The sequence below is a fragment of the Symphalangus syndactylus genome, chromosome 4 (assembly GCF_028878055.3).
Source record: "Symphalangus syndactylus isolate Jambi chromosome 4, NHGRI_mSymSyn1-v2.1_pri, whole genome shotgun sequence".
In the NCBI taxonomy this organism is placed as follows: Eukaryota; Metazoa; Chordata; class Mammalia; order Primates; family Hylobatidae; genus Symphalangus; species Symphalangus syndactylus.
The window spans coordinates 135,085,344-135,103,068 of NC_072426.2; the positions used below are offsets into that span (position 1 = coordinate 135,085,344).

At 33.4% G+C, this 17,725-nt stretch overlaps 1 protein-coding gene across 4 annotated transcripts in view; it reads right to left on the reverse strand.

The window, feature by feature from the left end:
- FSTL5 (follistatin like 5) overlaps positions 1-17,725 on the reverse strand; it is a 783,576-nt gene that overhangs the window by 357,997 nt on the left and 407,854 nt on the right. For all 4 annotated transcript variants that reach the window (XM_055276294.2, XM_055276292.2, XM_055276293.2 and 1 more), the window contains exon 6: positions 17,067-17,187. In XM_055276294.2, the coding sequence (XP_055132269.1) occupies positions 17,067-17,187 (121 nt within the window). The remainder of the gene's footprint in view (positions 1-17,066; positions 17,188-17,725) is intronic.

The window sequence follows — 17,725 nt, forward strand, 5'->3', positions numbered from 1 at the left end:
TTGAACAAATGGCAGTGAAGCGCCAGAAGAGAATCCACGTGAGAGTGTCCAGTGGGCCAAGGATGGGTTGAAGAGACTAGTGGATGAGTATGATAAGCTTCACAACTTTTCAACATGAAAAATTATGCAGTTGCATCTGCCATCATATTTTAGTGGAAACTTATTTCAAATATCCAAAAATATCCTAATAGTGTTTTTGCAGAAATATAAAAAATAAAAATAAAAGCTGATGGCCATCTTCTTTGGTAGATGACCAAAAAGTACATTCAAAGAATATATTGTATCTTTAAATATATAAAATGAAGATATTCATATATCTTCGAAAAAAAAAATCTATCCAACTACCTTGCCAATTTTTATATTAATCTGTTATGTAGATGATTTGCAGTTTCCTACCATTCCTTGGGTGGTCTTTTCACTCTGTTGATAGTGTTCTTTGAGGCATGAAAGTTCTAAATTTTGATGAAGTCTAATGTATCTATATTTTATTTTGTTACCTGTATTTTTGTTGTTATAGCCCATAAAACATTACCAAAGCCAATGTTATGAAGAGTTCCTCCTATGTTTTCTTCTGACTTTTATAGATTCAGCTCTTACTTTTTGGTCATTGATCTATTTTTAAGGGTTTTGTTTTTGGTTTTGGAGGCAAATGGATATTCGGTTTTCCCAGCACTAGTTGTTGAAAAGACTGTTATTTCTCCATTGAATGGTTTTGGGACTCTTGTTGAAAATTGTTAGACAATGTATAGGAAGGTTTATTTCTAGAATCTCTTTTATCTTCTATTCCATTCCATTGGTCTACATATGTTTTAGTGCCAGTACCATACTGTTTTGATTTTAGTGGCTTTGTATTAAGCTTTAAAATAAGAAAGAATGAGATCCCCTCCACCTTTGTTTTTCTTTTATCAAGATTGTTTTGGCTATGTAGGACTCCATGAGATTCCATATGAACTTTAGTTTTTTTTCTATTTCTAAAAAAACACTATTAGGATATTGATAGGGATTGCATTTAATCTGTAGATTACATTGAATAGTATTGTCATTTTAACAATATTAAGTCTTGCAGATATATTTTAAATCTGCCACATTTGCAGCTTCTTTCTCCATAAAATGCTTACAAATAAAAAATTGGCATGGATCAGAAATGCTTACAAATTTAAAAATAATATAAATATACTTTGGTTATAAAATTATGTATTCACAGATCATTTTAAGCTGAGAGATGAGTATAATAAGCTTCACAAGTTTTCAACAGGAAGAATTATGCAGTTGCATCTGCAATCGTGTTTTAGCTGAAACCTATTTTAAACAAAATGTAGCAGAATTTTTAGATTCAAATATGCTTGCACTCTTCCTTCTAGTAGAATTCAATATGTGAGTTTACTTGCTAGATTGCTGACAAGTTCAGAAACATTTAATCAGTTATGCTCAACCAGTTGCAAATTCTAACACTATTACAAGAACATGAACAACAGAAGGTGTTTTTTTTTTAAATCATCCTGTTTTTTTCAAAGATAGATCCTTTGTGCACACTACAGGCAAGAACACTGAACGTATGTATGGTCAGGGATGCATAAGGAATGAGCACATCACTATGACGACTTTTTTGGACAGTAACATTCTCTGAGGCTCCCGACCAGCTAACTTAAGAAATCTATCTGCACCACAAATGTATGAATATGATATAATTATTCTTTCAACACTTATACATGGATTTCAGGGCCCAGTGAACTGGTAAAGCCAAAGCTGAGATGAGTTGTACCATCCCACATTGTTATAATGTTGAATTATATTTTCTATGACTTACTATAAGATGGCTTAGCACCAATAGTGGTATATATCTTTCCCTAATTTTATGTCTATACATTTACGAAGGTGTGGTAAATGAGAAAGGCAAGTCTTACACCTAATTCTACCATATATAAATATTCATATAATACCACCTGGAAGCAGAAGCAGTTTCTGTTGGGGATGTGACAAGGAATTCATCCACTGCTAACTATCTAAAGTCTCTAATAGTCACTAAAAGGAACTTAATGGCTCTTAATGACCAAACTGGCATAGATCAGTTCTCAACACCCTGAAATCATGTCTCAGCTAAAGTCAGAGGGAAAGTCTGATAAAATTTTTTTTTTTTTGGTTCAAACTAACACTTTTAGAATTATATTATCATGCAAATGTGAAGACACTTTCCTAACTGATATTTTATTTCTGTGGTGACACTTACATAATATAGAACCAAATTTTAATGCTTTCAGGTATTAGTAGTTTTTCAGTGGCTGTCTATGCATTGAAAAATGGTAAAAGGCCGTGGAATGCAAATTATAAAATGAGTTTTAAGGATAGGAAATCTCAGATCAATTTATTCTGCTTTATTGGATCCAGAAGAAAAACAGTAGTTTCCAGAGGAAAAAAAAAAAGAAATACTTTCCTAAAAAAAGCAAAATAAATAAATAAATAAAATAAAACAACAACAAAAAAAAAAACACAGTGATAATATAGCCTGGCTTTGGAGAAACAATCTTGATTGAAGCTGGTAAGTCCCACTATCTCCACAAACTATAAAAAATGCCCTTAAATACTCTAATATTTCAGCAAGTAATAACTTGATGAGTTCAGTTTGAAATCAACATTTAAAAATATTCATACACCCCAAAGGATTAGAAAACATAGATGAAAGAGGCAGTGTGATCTCATATAAAAATCTTTTACTAGCATTATTTTGTACATCTGTAACTATATAGAAAAATGTGCTACTTTCTTAGATATAAATACCAGAAACATAGTGCTAAAACAAAATCTTTTTCTAACATCATATTAGGATAAATTTGTTTAATAAGGAATGATAACAACAGTGCAATATATAGGCAGTGGTGTATATAGCATTTTCACCTGTTGTTTAAACATATTTAAAAGATGTTAAAATATTTAATTAAACAGTTTTAGTTGAGTGTAAAATGTCTACAAAGAGCAGGGAAAGGACCTACATTTTTGATGGGGCTCCACAAAAATTATATTCTTTCTAAATGAAATGTGTCAAACTATAAGTAAAAAAGAAAAACTCACTCATCGTAGCAATAAGATAAATTCCTGATCTCAGAAGTGTTACTATTTTATATATCCTAGCAAAGATGTAATCATAAAAACATGTTGAGCTGTCACCTATGTCATTTTCAGAATGCTAATATAGGTAGTTCTTATGAAATATCATTATAATAAAATGAATTATGGTCAATGGAAATATGAGTTGTACATACACCATTAAACATGACTACAGGCTCGAATATTTAGTTTGCTCAACTAACTTTGATATTCTTTTAATCTAAGTTTTTCATCAGTAAAATAAAATGTTAAATTTTAAATTTAAAACTTTAGACAAGTTCAATTTTTTTATCCTCGAGTAGCTCAGAAAGTTTTTAACAAATTCATCAGAAATTATTTTATTTACCAAAATCTATCCCATCACATATATAAATTATTTTTTTGCTACAATACATTGTTAAATAAAATTCTGGAGATAGTGTGAATTTTTTTTTTTAATTTGAGATTTGAAGTTGTCACCAATTTATTTAGGTGCCTCCTCAAAGGTCACAACAAATTTGTTGACAGGATTATTACTAACTTTGAATTTATTTTGGATTGCACAATGTAAATATTCTAAGAATCTTTTCTAGAAATTGTTAGCCTTATCCATCACCAATTTTGTTGGCTCTTTTCTCCTAATATTCCTTAAATCCATAACTTCTGATTTACCCAATTGCCCTTGTTCAAGCCCTCAAAACTTATCACTTAGAGAATTGCAGCCTGAGTTAGTAGTGCCCTGGTGAATGTTTACAAGCCAGCTCTCTAAGCTGTGGTGGTAATGGGTTGGGGTAAGGGGCTTGACTGTAGCATTTGACAATATCTGTGCTATAAAGGTTCCCACCATGGGCCAGTTTCAAGTTACCAATGTGACATCAACATGATAGCACAGTTCTTGAAAATGAAATCATTGACCCCAAAATACCACTGATTGCACTATCTACATTTCTTTCTGCTTCTCATCTTATGTCTTAAGGCATTTTGCACTCAGTTTCATAAATGATCTCTCAAATGTAAATGACAATCCCTGTATCACTGTTGGTGTCTTGCCTATACCTACATGAATTATCCAATTTCTCATTATCGTGTTCACTAAGTTTCAAACTCTAACCCCTTCCTCCTAAGCCTCTTTATTCACTAATTTCTAGTTTGCACTTTTGTCTCCCTCAGTCCCCCAAATGCTTGCAACTTCCCACACTTTTGGCTTTGCTGATGGGCTCCCCATAGCAGAAAAGCACCTGCCCTCCTGGATTTTGTCCCCAAGGACTCTTATTCAGGGGCATATGTAATTCAAAAGTTATCTCCGCTTAGAATTCATCCCTGTGGGTGGTCCTCTTCCATTGCCCCTTGAGATACTATATTGTAGTTGCCTTTTACTGTTTAATTTCCTAAATAACAGAAAAGATTTCTTATCCATTTTTGTATTTGTAGTAACTAGCCTTAATAATGTCATGTAATAAGAACATAACAAATGTTGATTGTTGACTATGAAATTAAATGACTTGAAATATTAATCTAAATGGGTAAAATTACATAAGCGGATCATTGCACAGCTGATAAATTTTAAACTACAAAATACTTACATAAAATATACCACATTTATTCTTCTTTGTCTGGCTTTCTTCTCTCTTCAATCACTCTTCTCTCTGTCTCTCCCCACCTTTCCAACATACTTTGTGTATTTTTTATTTGAACAGTTTCCTTCTTTTGGAGTAGACAAGTTCAATATGCCATATACTATAGTGTCTGATTTACTTGTTTATTCAATAAAGTGTTATTATCACTAATGTTAATTAAGCAACACGGAAAAGAAAGAGGGTAATCTTGCAATGTTCTGTAGACGGTATCTACAAAAGTGCATATCCTCTCAATGTGATTTGTAATCTGCAACTTCTGTAAAGCTTTAAACATCATAGATGTTTTCTGTTTGTCCCATATGGTCAGGGGCAACAACTAGGATCTGTTAACTTTACTTGAATGATTAGTAACAAGTTTACTGCAGTTTCCTTCCTTGTTATAGCAACAGTTTCCACTAGGAAGAACACATTTTACAATGAGTGCATTGCAGATGATATACAGCACTCAGGCCCTAACAAAATCTTCACTCAGGCAGTACACAGCACTTAGTGTACACACTTTGTTTCTGTATTTGTTGATGTTTATTTAACTTCAATCTATTTTTAATTGTCACCTAAGGATATAACAAATATATATTGGAAATTTAACATAAATATACTTTTTATCATATAAAAATTATTTCCAAATTTACTAAGGATGATAGCAATGGTAGATGGTGCTAAAAATTTACTCACCCAATAACACTACACGGACAGAGGTAGATTATAAATTAAAAAGAGAACGTATAATATAATATCCTTAAGAAATTCAACTTTGTTATTAACAAAATCAAATAAAACAATCAAAACATTTGATGAGTACTAATGAGTAGTATCAGGCATACATGCATAAATAGCTAATAATCATCAAACTAATTACTTGTATAAAAGCATAAAGATGGACATGCATTAACAATTTATTCTGTTCCTTGTAAAAATGTTAAAAACAAATTTGTTACTGTTTTTGAAATACCTATAAAAGAAATTGCCACAAAAAGTATCATGCGCTGAATTACTATGAGATGTTAAAGTATTTTGCACATACCTTTTTAAACATAAATATGTACATATGCACATATATTTATTTTTACTGTGATGACCCTGAAAAAGTCTTTTAGCATTTTTCAAACCTTTAAATAATTATTATGTTCCATGTCTCATAGTAATTTCCCTAGAGTTCTCAGAGGTAACAATATTCTAGAGCTATTTGTAAAACTTCAAAACGTGGAATGTAAAACATTATTCCATGTGGTATATAAGGTTGTACAGGCTCCCTAAAGCTGTTTCACTGTTCATTGCTGGACTGAAATAATGCAGAGGGGAAACACGTTTTTTTTTTTTTTCTCAGACTGAACAGTATCTCACATCAAAAGACTTACATGATTGGTGAATTTCTTTTAAGGAAGGGAAAGACATGAGTCATTAGTTACTAAAATAAGATTATTTTAAAAATTAGAAAAGCTATTTTTAAGGTACTAACTATGGACAGAAGATATATGATTTAAATGACCATCAATAAGGGCATTTGAAAAACACCTATACATGGTGGCATTAAATATATTTTATAGAACTCGGCCAAGGACATGAAAAATGTTTCTCAAAAGAAGACATACAAGTGGCAAAAAAATAAATACATGAAAAAATGTTCAACATCACTAAGCATCAGATAAATGCAAATTAAAACCACAATAAAATACCATCTTACACCAGTCAGAATGGCTATTACTAAAAAGTCAAAAAACAGCCGGGCGCGGCGGCTCACACTTGTAATCCCAGCACTTTGGGAGGCCGAGGCGGGTGGATCACGAGGTCAGGAGATCAAGAACACGGTGAAACCCCGTCTCTACTAAAAATACAAAAAATTAGCCGGGCGTGGTGGCGGGCGCCAGTAGTCCCAGCTACTCCAGAGGCTGACGCAGGAGAATGGCGTGAACCCGGGAGGCGGAGCTTGCAGTGAGCCAAGATGGCACCATTTCACTCCAGCCTGGGAGACAGAGTGAGACTCTCTCAAACAAAAAAAAAAAAAAAAAAAAGATAATAGGCTCTGGGGACTCCAAAAAAGGGAGGGTGTGAGGGAATATAATTTCAAATTACTTATTTGGTAAAATCTTCCCTTTGAGTAATGGGTACATTAGAAGCCCAGTCCCCACCATAACAGCATATACCCATGTGACAAACATCTCTGAATCCAAAAAAAAAATACGATAAATACATTTGATGTAACTCTTTCTAAAGTAAATATTCTATTTATGTTGAGAATATATACAAGTATGTTTGTCCCTTAGATGAAATTACATTCATTTTAGTATATTTTTTCTGAATTTCTGAAAAATAAATATTAATACAAAGTTCACACCATGTTATTTACGTACAAATGGAATTTGCACTTAAGTTCATATTTAAAATAATTGGGATAAAATTTTAGATAGAGAAGTTGTTATCATCTGACACTCTAATGTTACACTGTCCAAGAGGGTAGCCAGTAATTAACTACATGTGGCTATTGAACATTTAGCTTATCCAATTGAGATATGCTGTACTGTAATAATGTAAAATATACACCAGGTTCCAAAGACTTGGTAAGAAAAAGAATGAATAATATACACTTAATGCTCATATTGATATGATAATATTTTGGACGTGTTTAAATAAAATGTTATTAAAATCAATTTTGCCCGATTTTTCTTTTTTTAACGTGACTGCTAGAAAATTTCAAATTATTAGGATGGCCAGCATTTTTTGTTTGTATTATGTTTCAATAGACATCGCTTCTCTAAGTATAAAAGTGATAGTTTGGGTATGATAATAGAGTATTACCTTCATAATTTTAAAAATTATGATTTTCAAACAATGGCAGCCATTAAAAGATGATATTCATTTGCATTTTAAAAAATTAGTGTATGGTCTCACTTATATGTGGAATCTAAAAAGATCTGATAAACATAATCCTTAGGCAAATCCTACCTAAGATTACTATACTGTAATCTGTGGAAAGAAATTTTAGGTTAGATGTGCTAAGTTGTGACTGACAATATATGGTACAGTGTGGAAAATAAGAATGATTGGTCAATTCTCATTTTATTGTACTGCAATTACACTTAGAGTCAGAAAAGACCTTACTCTATTAATATTTGTATGACAAAAAAAGCAAATACTTTAAGAAATAAATACGATGAATGTTTCACTTGAACTGTCTAATTGTGTCTGCTTTTAGGATTATAAATCATTATGTTAGCAAGCAAAATGTACCAGTTAGAGATCAGAGTGTGAAGAATGCCAGATACTGTAGGTAAAAAAAAGAACCCTAAAGGCACAATAGTGGCATCCCATTAAGGTAATCTTAAAAATGGGAGATTAAAGGACAAAATGAAGGACGGGGTTATTTTACCATGGGAAAAACCTAAGACTTAAAAAAAAAATACAATTTAAATTGGTATTGCTTCTCTTTCTCTCTTTCCATTACAGTTGGTGTATAAAAATAATTTACTATGTTTAGGAGCAAAAAACTGTCCTTTTGGAATACATGTCTATAGGCTGGCTCTCAGCAATCATTTTGGAAAATCCTTTCCCTAAGAACCTGTATAGCAACAGCAACACAGACTAGAAAGCAAGGAAATGGTGCTGAGTGGTATTTCCCAAAATAGCCAGGGGATAGCTATGAACTCTAACATAAAATGTTTTATAATCAGCCCTGGCACAGGGACTCACACTTGTAATACCAGCACTTTGGGAGACTCACTTGAAGGTAAGAGTTTGAGACCAGGCTGGGCAACATAGCAAAGTCCCATCTCTACAAAAAAAATAAATAAATAAATTAGCCAAATGAGGTGGCATACTCTTGTAGTCTTAACTACTTGGGAGGCTGAAATGGGAGGATTGCTTGAGACCAGGAGCTCAAGGCTGCAGTGAGCTATGATAGTGTCACTGCACTCCAGCCAGGGTAACAGAGGGAGAACTTGTCTCAAAAAAAAAAAAAAGAAAAAAAAAGGATGATCATACAAACTAAAATGCACATTATTAATTTTGTAATGCTAGTATGTAATAGAAGAATTATTCTCCAAATATGTCAGGTAATTAAGTTGCTGCAAGGTTTCATATTAGAATGATCTGTATATACGGGGTTATTTTATAGTAGCTATAACATTATCTAACACAATGATTCCCAAATCAAGGTAAACCTTAGAATTATCAATGTCTTTGTGTTTGAATGCAAGGTTTAGTCTTTCAGAGATAATTCATGAGCTCTAGGCCAGAGGTGAATTCAGTTGCCCTGGTAAACTTTGTTGTTTTATTTTTAAATAGCAGAGATACAAAATAGTGACACATTATGATGTATAAATCAGTACATTTGAACAAAGTAAGGACGCCTTTGAAACCACTATAGATGTTAAACATAGAAAGATGATAGATGGATAGATAATAGATGATAGATAGATAGATAGATGATAGATAGATAGATAGATAGATAGGTAGATAGATAGAACATTTCCAGCACCATAGATGACCTGATGTTTCCATCCCATTCCTTTTCCTTTCTCACAAAGGCTACCATCATTCTAAAACCATAGAGGAGTTTTAGCTGTTTTGTATTTTATCTAAATATATTCATACTTGATGGATGCTTGTATGTTCTGCTTCTTTATCCAGCATTATTGTTTTTCAGTTTTCTTACATCCAACCACTCAACCATCAGCACTTTTGCTTCTGCCCTTACATCTATATTGAAAGTCTCATGACCAGAGTTACTAGTAAGTTCCTTTCTGCCAAACCTAGTGGCCAAGAAGAATTCACTTTTTTTTCCCTTGGATTCAGCTTTGAAAAATGTTCATCAATTCTTCCTTAGTAAAATGTCATGGTGGTGCCCTGCTTTGGGCACCACCTGTTAAAATGCATTTCAGTTTTAATTCTGGTATGGACTTAATTGTGTCTCCTCCAACTTCATATGTTAATGCCCTAACCCTCAGTGTGACTATATTTGGAGATAGGGCCTAAAATAACGTTAAGGTTTAATGAGGTCTTTAGGGTGGGTCCTAATCTGATAGGATTTTTTGTCCTTACAAAATGAGACACCAGAGAGCGTTCTCTCTCTTTGGTGACAGTGCAGCAAGAAGGCGGGCATTTGTTTACAGGCCAGGAAGACAGCCGTCACCAGACACTGCATTGGCTGGTACCTTGATGTTAGACTTCCCCATCTCAAGAACTATGAGAAATAAATTTCTATTGTTTACGCCACCTGTCTACCATATTTTGTTATGATATCCACTAAGATGGTTCTCAAGTCCTCCACTTTTGCTCATTCTTTCTCTCTTTACGTGCTCATCTTGAATGACCCAACCTCCTGACAGATCTTCAGTTTCTACCTGTATATTCCCTATCTTTACTTCTGGCTGAGGTCACCTACTTGAACCACAATATTCTCCAAACAGAAGTTTGTGTATTTTTTAAAAATATACCAACATTTCCAAAATTTAACTCAATGTCTTTCCCTAAACTTGCATCTCTTCCTGTGACCCCTGCTTTAATAAACAGAAACACCATTCACCTCAGTAGGCAAGCTAGAAATTTGGGCATTATCCTTGACTCAAGTCCTCTCCCTGTCATGTATATCTAATCGCTCACCAATTCAAGTTAATTCTGTTTATAAGTTATTTCACAGATATGGCCACATTCCTGCATTTTTACTGTTGCTTCTTTGGTTCTGGCCCCATCATCACTTTTAGCCTATATTAGTGCAACATTCTTAATTTTGTTCACTAAACTCTGCTATTTTTCTCAAACAAAGCTTTTTATATACTAATGATCTAATATCTATGAATGCTAATGTAATATTCATTTTTATTGTTCTAATTATTAGAAGCTTTCAATAAGTAATATTTTAGTGTAGCAGTTCTGCTTCCCCTGGAAAATGAGTTTTATTTCCCTCATAATGTCATTATCAAATCGATACTGCATTAAGAACTGTTTCAGCCAGGCGCGGTGGCTCACGCCTGTAATCCCAGCACTTTGGGAGGCTGAGGCAGGCAGATCACGAGGTCGGGAGATCGAGACCATCCTGGCTATCACGGTGAAACCCCATCTCTACTAAAAATGCAAAAAATTAGCCGGGCGTGGTGGGCGCCTGTAGTCCCAGCTACTCGGAAGGCTGAGGCAGGAGAATGGCGTGAACCCGGGAGGCAGAAGTTGCAGCGAGCCGAGATCGCGCCACTGCACTCCAGCCTGGGCGACAGAGCAAGACTCCGTCTCAATAAAATAAAAAAAAAAAAAAAGAACTGTTTCATATAGGGTGATGATATTTTGAATATAAACATTAATAATTAGGTGATTTTAAATTTTTTTAATATTTTAGAATTTTAGAATCATAGTTACCTCTTTTAAAGAATAGAACTATTACACAATTAGTGTTAATATGATGTTCACAGTTGATGTGTTTTACTGACAAAAACTTAATTATTTTTATGCCTGCTAGAAACATACCTTCTTTTGGATATTTGTACACACAAAGATCATGTTGAATTAATAGAAATTTTTAATAGTATAATATTAGAAGTTGAACACACAAAAATGCATACACATCTTAAAGTACATATATATGTATATGGTTTTGGGAGCTACAACTTCAGAACAGTTTAATAACACTTCAAAAATCTATTACATTTACCAGAACGTCTCATACAGTTTTAAAAGTTCATACTTCTTATAAAATTTCACACAATTTTAAGGTTTAGTACTACAGTCAAAGTAATTTATTATTTAACTCAGGAAATGAAGTACATAGGAAGCAGTTTCAGAACAAAAATTCTTTCTCTGGGTAGTCAATTATACCATTCTTGGTTATCTAGAAACTCTAAATGAAGTAACTCATTTCTAAAATCAATAAGCATATAACATCACTTCATCATTTCAACTGAGTTTCATAACCTAAGCAAATAAAGACATTTATTTGAGCATCACTTCTGAAGTTAAATGCCTCAATTAGTGTATGGTCATCTTGTCTGATGGCAAATCATTTATATTTACTGACAGATTTAAATCAGAAGTATAGCATTCCATGCAAATCATACTTAATGTTATAATTTGATTAAATTTGAATTGGAAGACACTGAAATATTTAGCACTTGGTATAGAATAATAGCACTATTAACTCATTTTTAATTCTACAACAAACTTTTGCCCTGGAAAATGAACACACTTTACTGAGTATACTCATGACAACAAAATCCAGGGTGAAGGATATACACCACCTTACCACAGAATTTGATATTTCCTCTCTATATTCAAAAGTATGTCACTAAACTTACTATTTATTGGATCCTATTAAATAGCTTTCCAAGTCTGTTAATCAAACAAGGCATGATATGAAGTACCTGAAGCACACAATAAGGATTTATTTTAAATACGTTAGTAAAAATCAAATTATTAACAATACTAAAAATGATGAAGAAAAATTAAATAATTGACCAATACCTATGGTAAAATATTAAAATAATTTATCTAATCCACAAAGAAAAAAGATATTTTTGAAAAACACCTTATATCTTCTGTAATAACACTGCAATAATATAAGGACACTTGATAATGTGCTATTTTTTTACCATTAACTTTTTCCTGTTTGCAGATTACCCTTTACTATCTTCCATTTTATACCATGGCAGAGAGTAAGAACCTGGAACTCAAGAAATCTGTCTACCTTTGTATCGACCAGAAAACAATTAATGAATCATGATAGGTTTCTAACTTCTTCTGCCTTGGTTTATGCCTCTGGATATTCACTTAAGGCTTTTCTAGCTTTCTGAGCTTCTTTTTATAAAGTATGTGGAGGAATGCATCCTGGATGTGGAAAAATGTTTCCTTTTTAGTCTTAATACATCTGTCCTTTTGATCACTGTCTGTCTGAGATTATACATTCCTAGGGGAAAGGAAACCTACCTTTGGAAGTAGCTTTGACTATCACAACACCCTATACACAAAGGTACATAATACATGATTTTTTAATAGATTCCTTTTCCCATTAGTGCTATACATTTTTTATTCATTATACCTTAGTATTTTACAACTTTCTAAAATCATGTCATTATACAAAGCCTGTCACTAAACTTCACAAAACCCAAGTGGATTTAATTATCAGGTAATTTTATGGAGGCAGATAAAGAAATCGATGTGTTTATAATTCTCATTAAAGTATAAATATCTTCTCACTAATGCAGATACAATCCACACAGGTCAGTTCTGTATCTCTGAGGGATCATTATATAGTTTGATGCCTAGTTTAAATAAGGGTGAAGCACTGAAAATGTAATACCTAAAAGAAGTTTGCTTGGTGACACCAAAAAGAATATTAAAATATTTCCTGTAATTGCAGCATTACCTAGAAAAAACATTATTTCCACTAAATGATGTTGTGAACAACATTTTATCAATGTTATGGAATAGTTTTGATTATCTAAAAAGAAAAGATAATCTCATGATTGCTGATTGCCAAGCAATTTCATTACCCAACTAACATCTCTTTATGACTATTAAAAATGTAAACCTTTTGTATTATACATAAATTTGACCTAATGGCAGAATCGTTACTATAGTCACTAAATTCATTGTATTTACTACAAACAAGTTCCATAAAATTTTTAACATATTACTTTCTAATAGCTAATGAAACTCACATATATTGCCTTCTATCCAAATTCAATATTCCCTAGTACTTTTATATGTAATCAGTTTTACTATATCTTTATTAAAACCTTTTATTGATTATTTAGATTTCTGACTTGCAAAATGTTATTTATAAGGACGATGCACTGATGTACCTTGTTTTCTTTAGCAACATCAAATTACATCCCAAAACGCAGTACTATTTTTCCCCTTGGCAGGTGCAAGCAGTAGTACTTTAGGCAAAATTATTTTTACTGATAGGGCCAGGGATTGCTTTTCAGTGTCTTTGCTGGCTATCATAAAAGTAACGTATTACTCATTTATGTATTTCTATTGTTTCTCTTTCACTATTGCACCACCACCAATAACTCTATTTTGAATAAATATCTTACACAAACATATCCATTTAACACTCTTGTTGATGCTGGGTAAACTATATACTATTGAAATTATTTGCAAGCGAGAAATGTAAATCAAAACCACAATGAGATACCATCTCACACCAGTTAGAATGGTGATCATTAAAAAGTCAGGAAACAACACGTGCTGGAGAGGATGTGGAGAAATAGGAACACTTTTACACTGCTGGTGGGACTGTAAACTAGTTCAACCATTGTGGAAGTCAGTGTGGCGATTCCTCAGGGATCTAGAACTAGAAATACCATTTGACCCAGCCATCCCATTACTGGGTATATACCCAAAGGACTATAAATCATGCTGCTATAAAGACACATGCACACGTATGTTTGTTGCGGCACTATTCACAATAGCAAAGACTTGGAACCAACCCAAATGTCCAACAACGATAGACTGGATTAAGAAAATGTGGCACATATACACCATGAAATACTATGCAGCCATAAAAAATGATGAGTTCATGTCCTTTGTAGGGACATGGATGAAACTGGAAATCATCATTCTCAGTAAACTATCACAAGGACAAAAAACCAAACACCCCATGTTCTCACTCATAGGTGGGAATTGAACAATGAGAACTCATGGACACAGGAAGGGGAACATCACACTCCGGGGACTGTTGTGGGTTGGGGGGAGGAGGGAGGGACAGCATTAGGAGATATACCTAATGCTAAATGACGAGTTAATGGATGCAGCAAACCAACACGGCACATGGATACATATGTAACAAACCTTCACATTGTGCACATGTACCCTAAAACCTAAAGTATAATAATAAAAAAAAAAGAAATTATTTGCAAGCATGGCTGTAGAATTTGCCTACTTTTATTAGTCAAGTCTATGTATCTTTCTGTTGAGAGATTGAGGTAGTGGTTAGGAGATTAGACTGCTTATTTATTAAAACTATTTAGTAAAATACCCAAAATAATTTCTACATTTTCATAAAATTTCAGGTTGCAACAGATAATGCAGTTGGGCCAGGTTTTCCTAAATGCCCTGATATGTCAAGTATCTGACTGTTTATTTATGTTATTCTTTCTGTCCACTACCCTTTGCTCATCTCCAAAAGTTTAAATTCACTTGTCCTTAAGATTAATTTAGTTATTTAATTTCCACCACCTTCATAAGGTATCCCTGATTTCCAAAACTAAATATCGTATTTTCAACTTACTTAATATTTTGTAGGCTTTGTAAATAACACCTATTCCCTTCTATCTTATATGATAGCATCATTCATACAGACATATGCACACACACACACACACACACACACACTCATTATTATATGTAAACATAAGTTTTTCCCTGACAAACCACATTTTCTCCCTGTTACCCTGCCACCATGAGCACACAAAAGAATACCCACCACAGCAGGAAGCATAGGGAAAAACACATAGACTTCATAATTAGGTCAACATGAGTTTGATTAGAAACTCAGCCACCTATTTGTTAATTTCTGTGTATTTCACCTCCTTCATATAAAGTGGAATAATAATGCGGTGTTCTTTTTAGTCTTTTATTTTTTTGGAGAGAGAGTCTCACTCTGTTGTTCAGGCTGGAGCGCAATTGTGTGATCTTGGCTCACTTCAACCTTTGCCTTCTGGGTTCAAGCGATTCTCCTGCCTCAGCCTCCTAAGTAGCTGGGATTACAGGTGCCCGCCACCACGCCCGGCTAAATTTTGTATTTTTAGTAGAGATGGGGTTTCTCCATGTTGGCCAGGCTGGTCTCAAACTCCTGACCTTAGGTGATCTGCCCGCCTCAGCCTCCCAAAGTGCAGGGCTTACAGGCATGAGCCACCGCGCCCTGCCAATGATGCTTTCATTTTACCATTTTTGAAAAGTACCTAACCTAACAACACCCTTCTAAAGAACTAACAGTTTACTGGATCATCCTGTATTGTATTCTGTGTAGTAACTTAGAGTGAAAATACAACTTAATCATATCCAAAGAGCATATTTTTATCGTGATTTAAAAATTTATAAGCTACAACTATTTTTCATATATGATTTTGCTTAAATTATCACATAAAATATAATACAGTGTTTTAATAAAAATTATTATGCAGTAAGAAAATTATCTTTATTTATGTGAATTTTTAAGAAGAAAAATACATTTAAATAACTTCTCCAACATCAGACAGCTGATAAATGGCTAAAAGTCAGGGGCACAATTCAAAAAAGACCTTTTTACACAAGTACATATTCTACTTCCTATCTTTTCTGAAAAAAAAAATAGAAATTTTGGTTTCAAGTTCTGAATTAAACTGAATCCTGTTTAATTTTCCTTCTTTGGTGATTTTCTAATACCAACTAGTAAATTTACCTTGTCTTTCTTTCTTTTATGCATAGCTCCTAAATTCTTGTTTTCTGTTTATTGTTTCTTAGTCCTTTCTCTTTCAATTATTTTACTATTATTATTATTATTATTATTGTGATGGAGTCTTGCTCTGTCCCAGGCTGGAGTGCAATGGTGCCATCTTGGCTCACTGCAACCTCCGCCCCTGGGTTCAAGTGATTCTCCTGCCTCAGCCTCTTGAGTAGCTGGGATTACAGGTATGCGGCACCACACCCAGCAAATTTTTCTATTTTTAGTAGAGACAGGTTTCACCATGTTAGCCAGGCTGGTCTTGAACTCCTGACCTCAGGTGATCCACCCACCTCAGCCCCCCAAAGTGCTGGGATTACAGGCGTAAGTCACCCATTAGTGGCCTCTTTGAATTATTTTTAAAGAATAACCTGATAAGTAATTTTGGTTAATCAAGTCATCTTTATGACCCTGTTCTAAAAAACACATTTAGTCACTCTGAAGACACACTTTGGCAATTCAAACATGTATCAATTTTTCCAAAGTACCTTAATAAAAATATAACTCTTCATTCTAATGCCAATCATTGTCCTTCAAATACATGCAAACTACATCTGTTAATCCATTTTGGTTTCCCAATGAAGTTAAAATACTTGACTGTGTAAATAATTGTTTTCGATACATGGTGACAACTGGTCAAAAGCTCCTCCTGCTTAAAATAACCTTGAAAGCAGCATTGAGGAACTAATGTCTTAAACTATAATCAGTGAGAATTGATGATATTCATGGTTATCAAATATTTCTAACTATTCATTTCAGAACTACTAAATCCCTTAGCTTTTTCGTATGTTTCAATACAACTTGAAAATTAAATTCACTAAATTATATAACTTTTCTTAAGAAACAGCTTGTACTATGCGAGCAAGCAAATAGACCATATTGTGTAAAGCAACAGGAAAAAGAACAAAGGGAAATTGGAGAATGAATCTTGTACTCACGGAATGCTCTATAAAATTCTTCAAGAGCCAGGTGCTTGTCAGCATTAAAATCATCGTATTTCAATAGATCATACAAAGTACAATCAAAGAGATCCTTGCCAAGTTCTTCCTGTTTTATCACCTAACAAGAAAATTATAACCATGCCTTTAGATTTGTGTCTTAAAATTTCTATAATATAACTTATTATATGTAATAATCACATAATAGATCATTTCATGCCTGCAGCAGGGCAAAGAACTCAATTTTGGAAAAATCCAGGTTTTTAGTTACTGAACAATCATTTTTAACCTTTTCAAAGATATAAAGTTATGATGTTAAGATAGGTAATTACAATTTTGTTCAAACGTTCTAATATAAAAGTTTCACAGTGGAACTCAACAAATCTGAACATTTAAAGAACATTTTGTACTTCATGCATTTTCTTTGCTCCATTTATACCGACTCAAGGAAATACTTCTGCATGAAAATTGCCTCCTGTGTCTCGGTGACCTATGTCAAAATAAAACAGTGGTCTTTCCCAACAAAAATAGTGAGACAGTTTGTCCCAACTTTCTTCCTCATATGATTTGTAAAATAATGAAGTTAGGTTATTTTTTCTCCTCTGCCTAAACTCCTCCCCAGCTGGAAGTTAAGTCATTTGGGATTGTGCATGAATTCC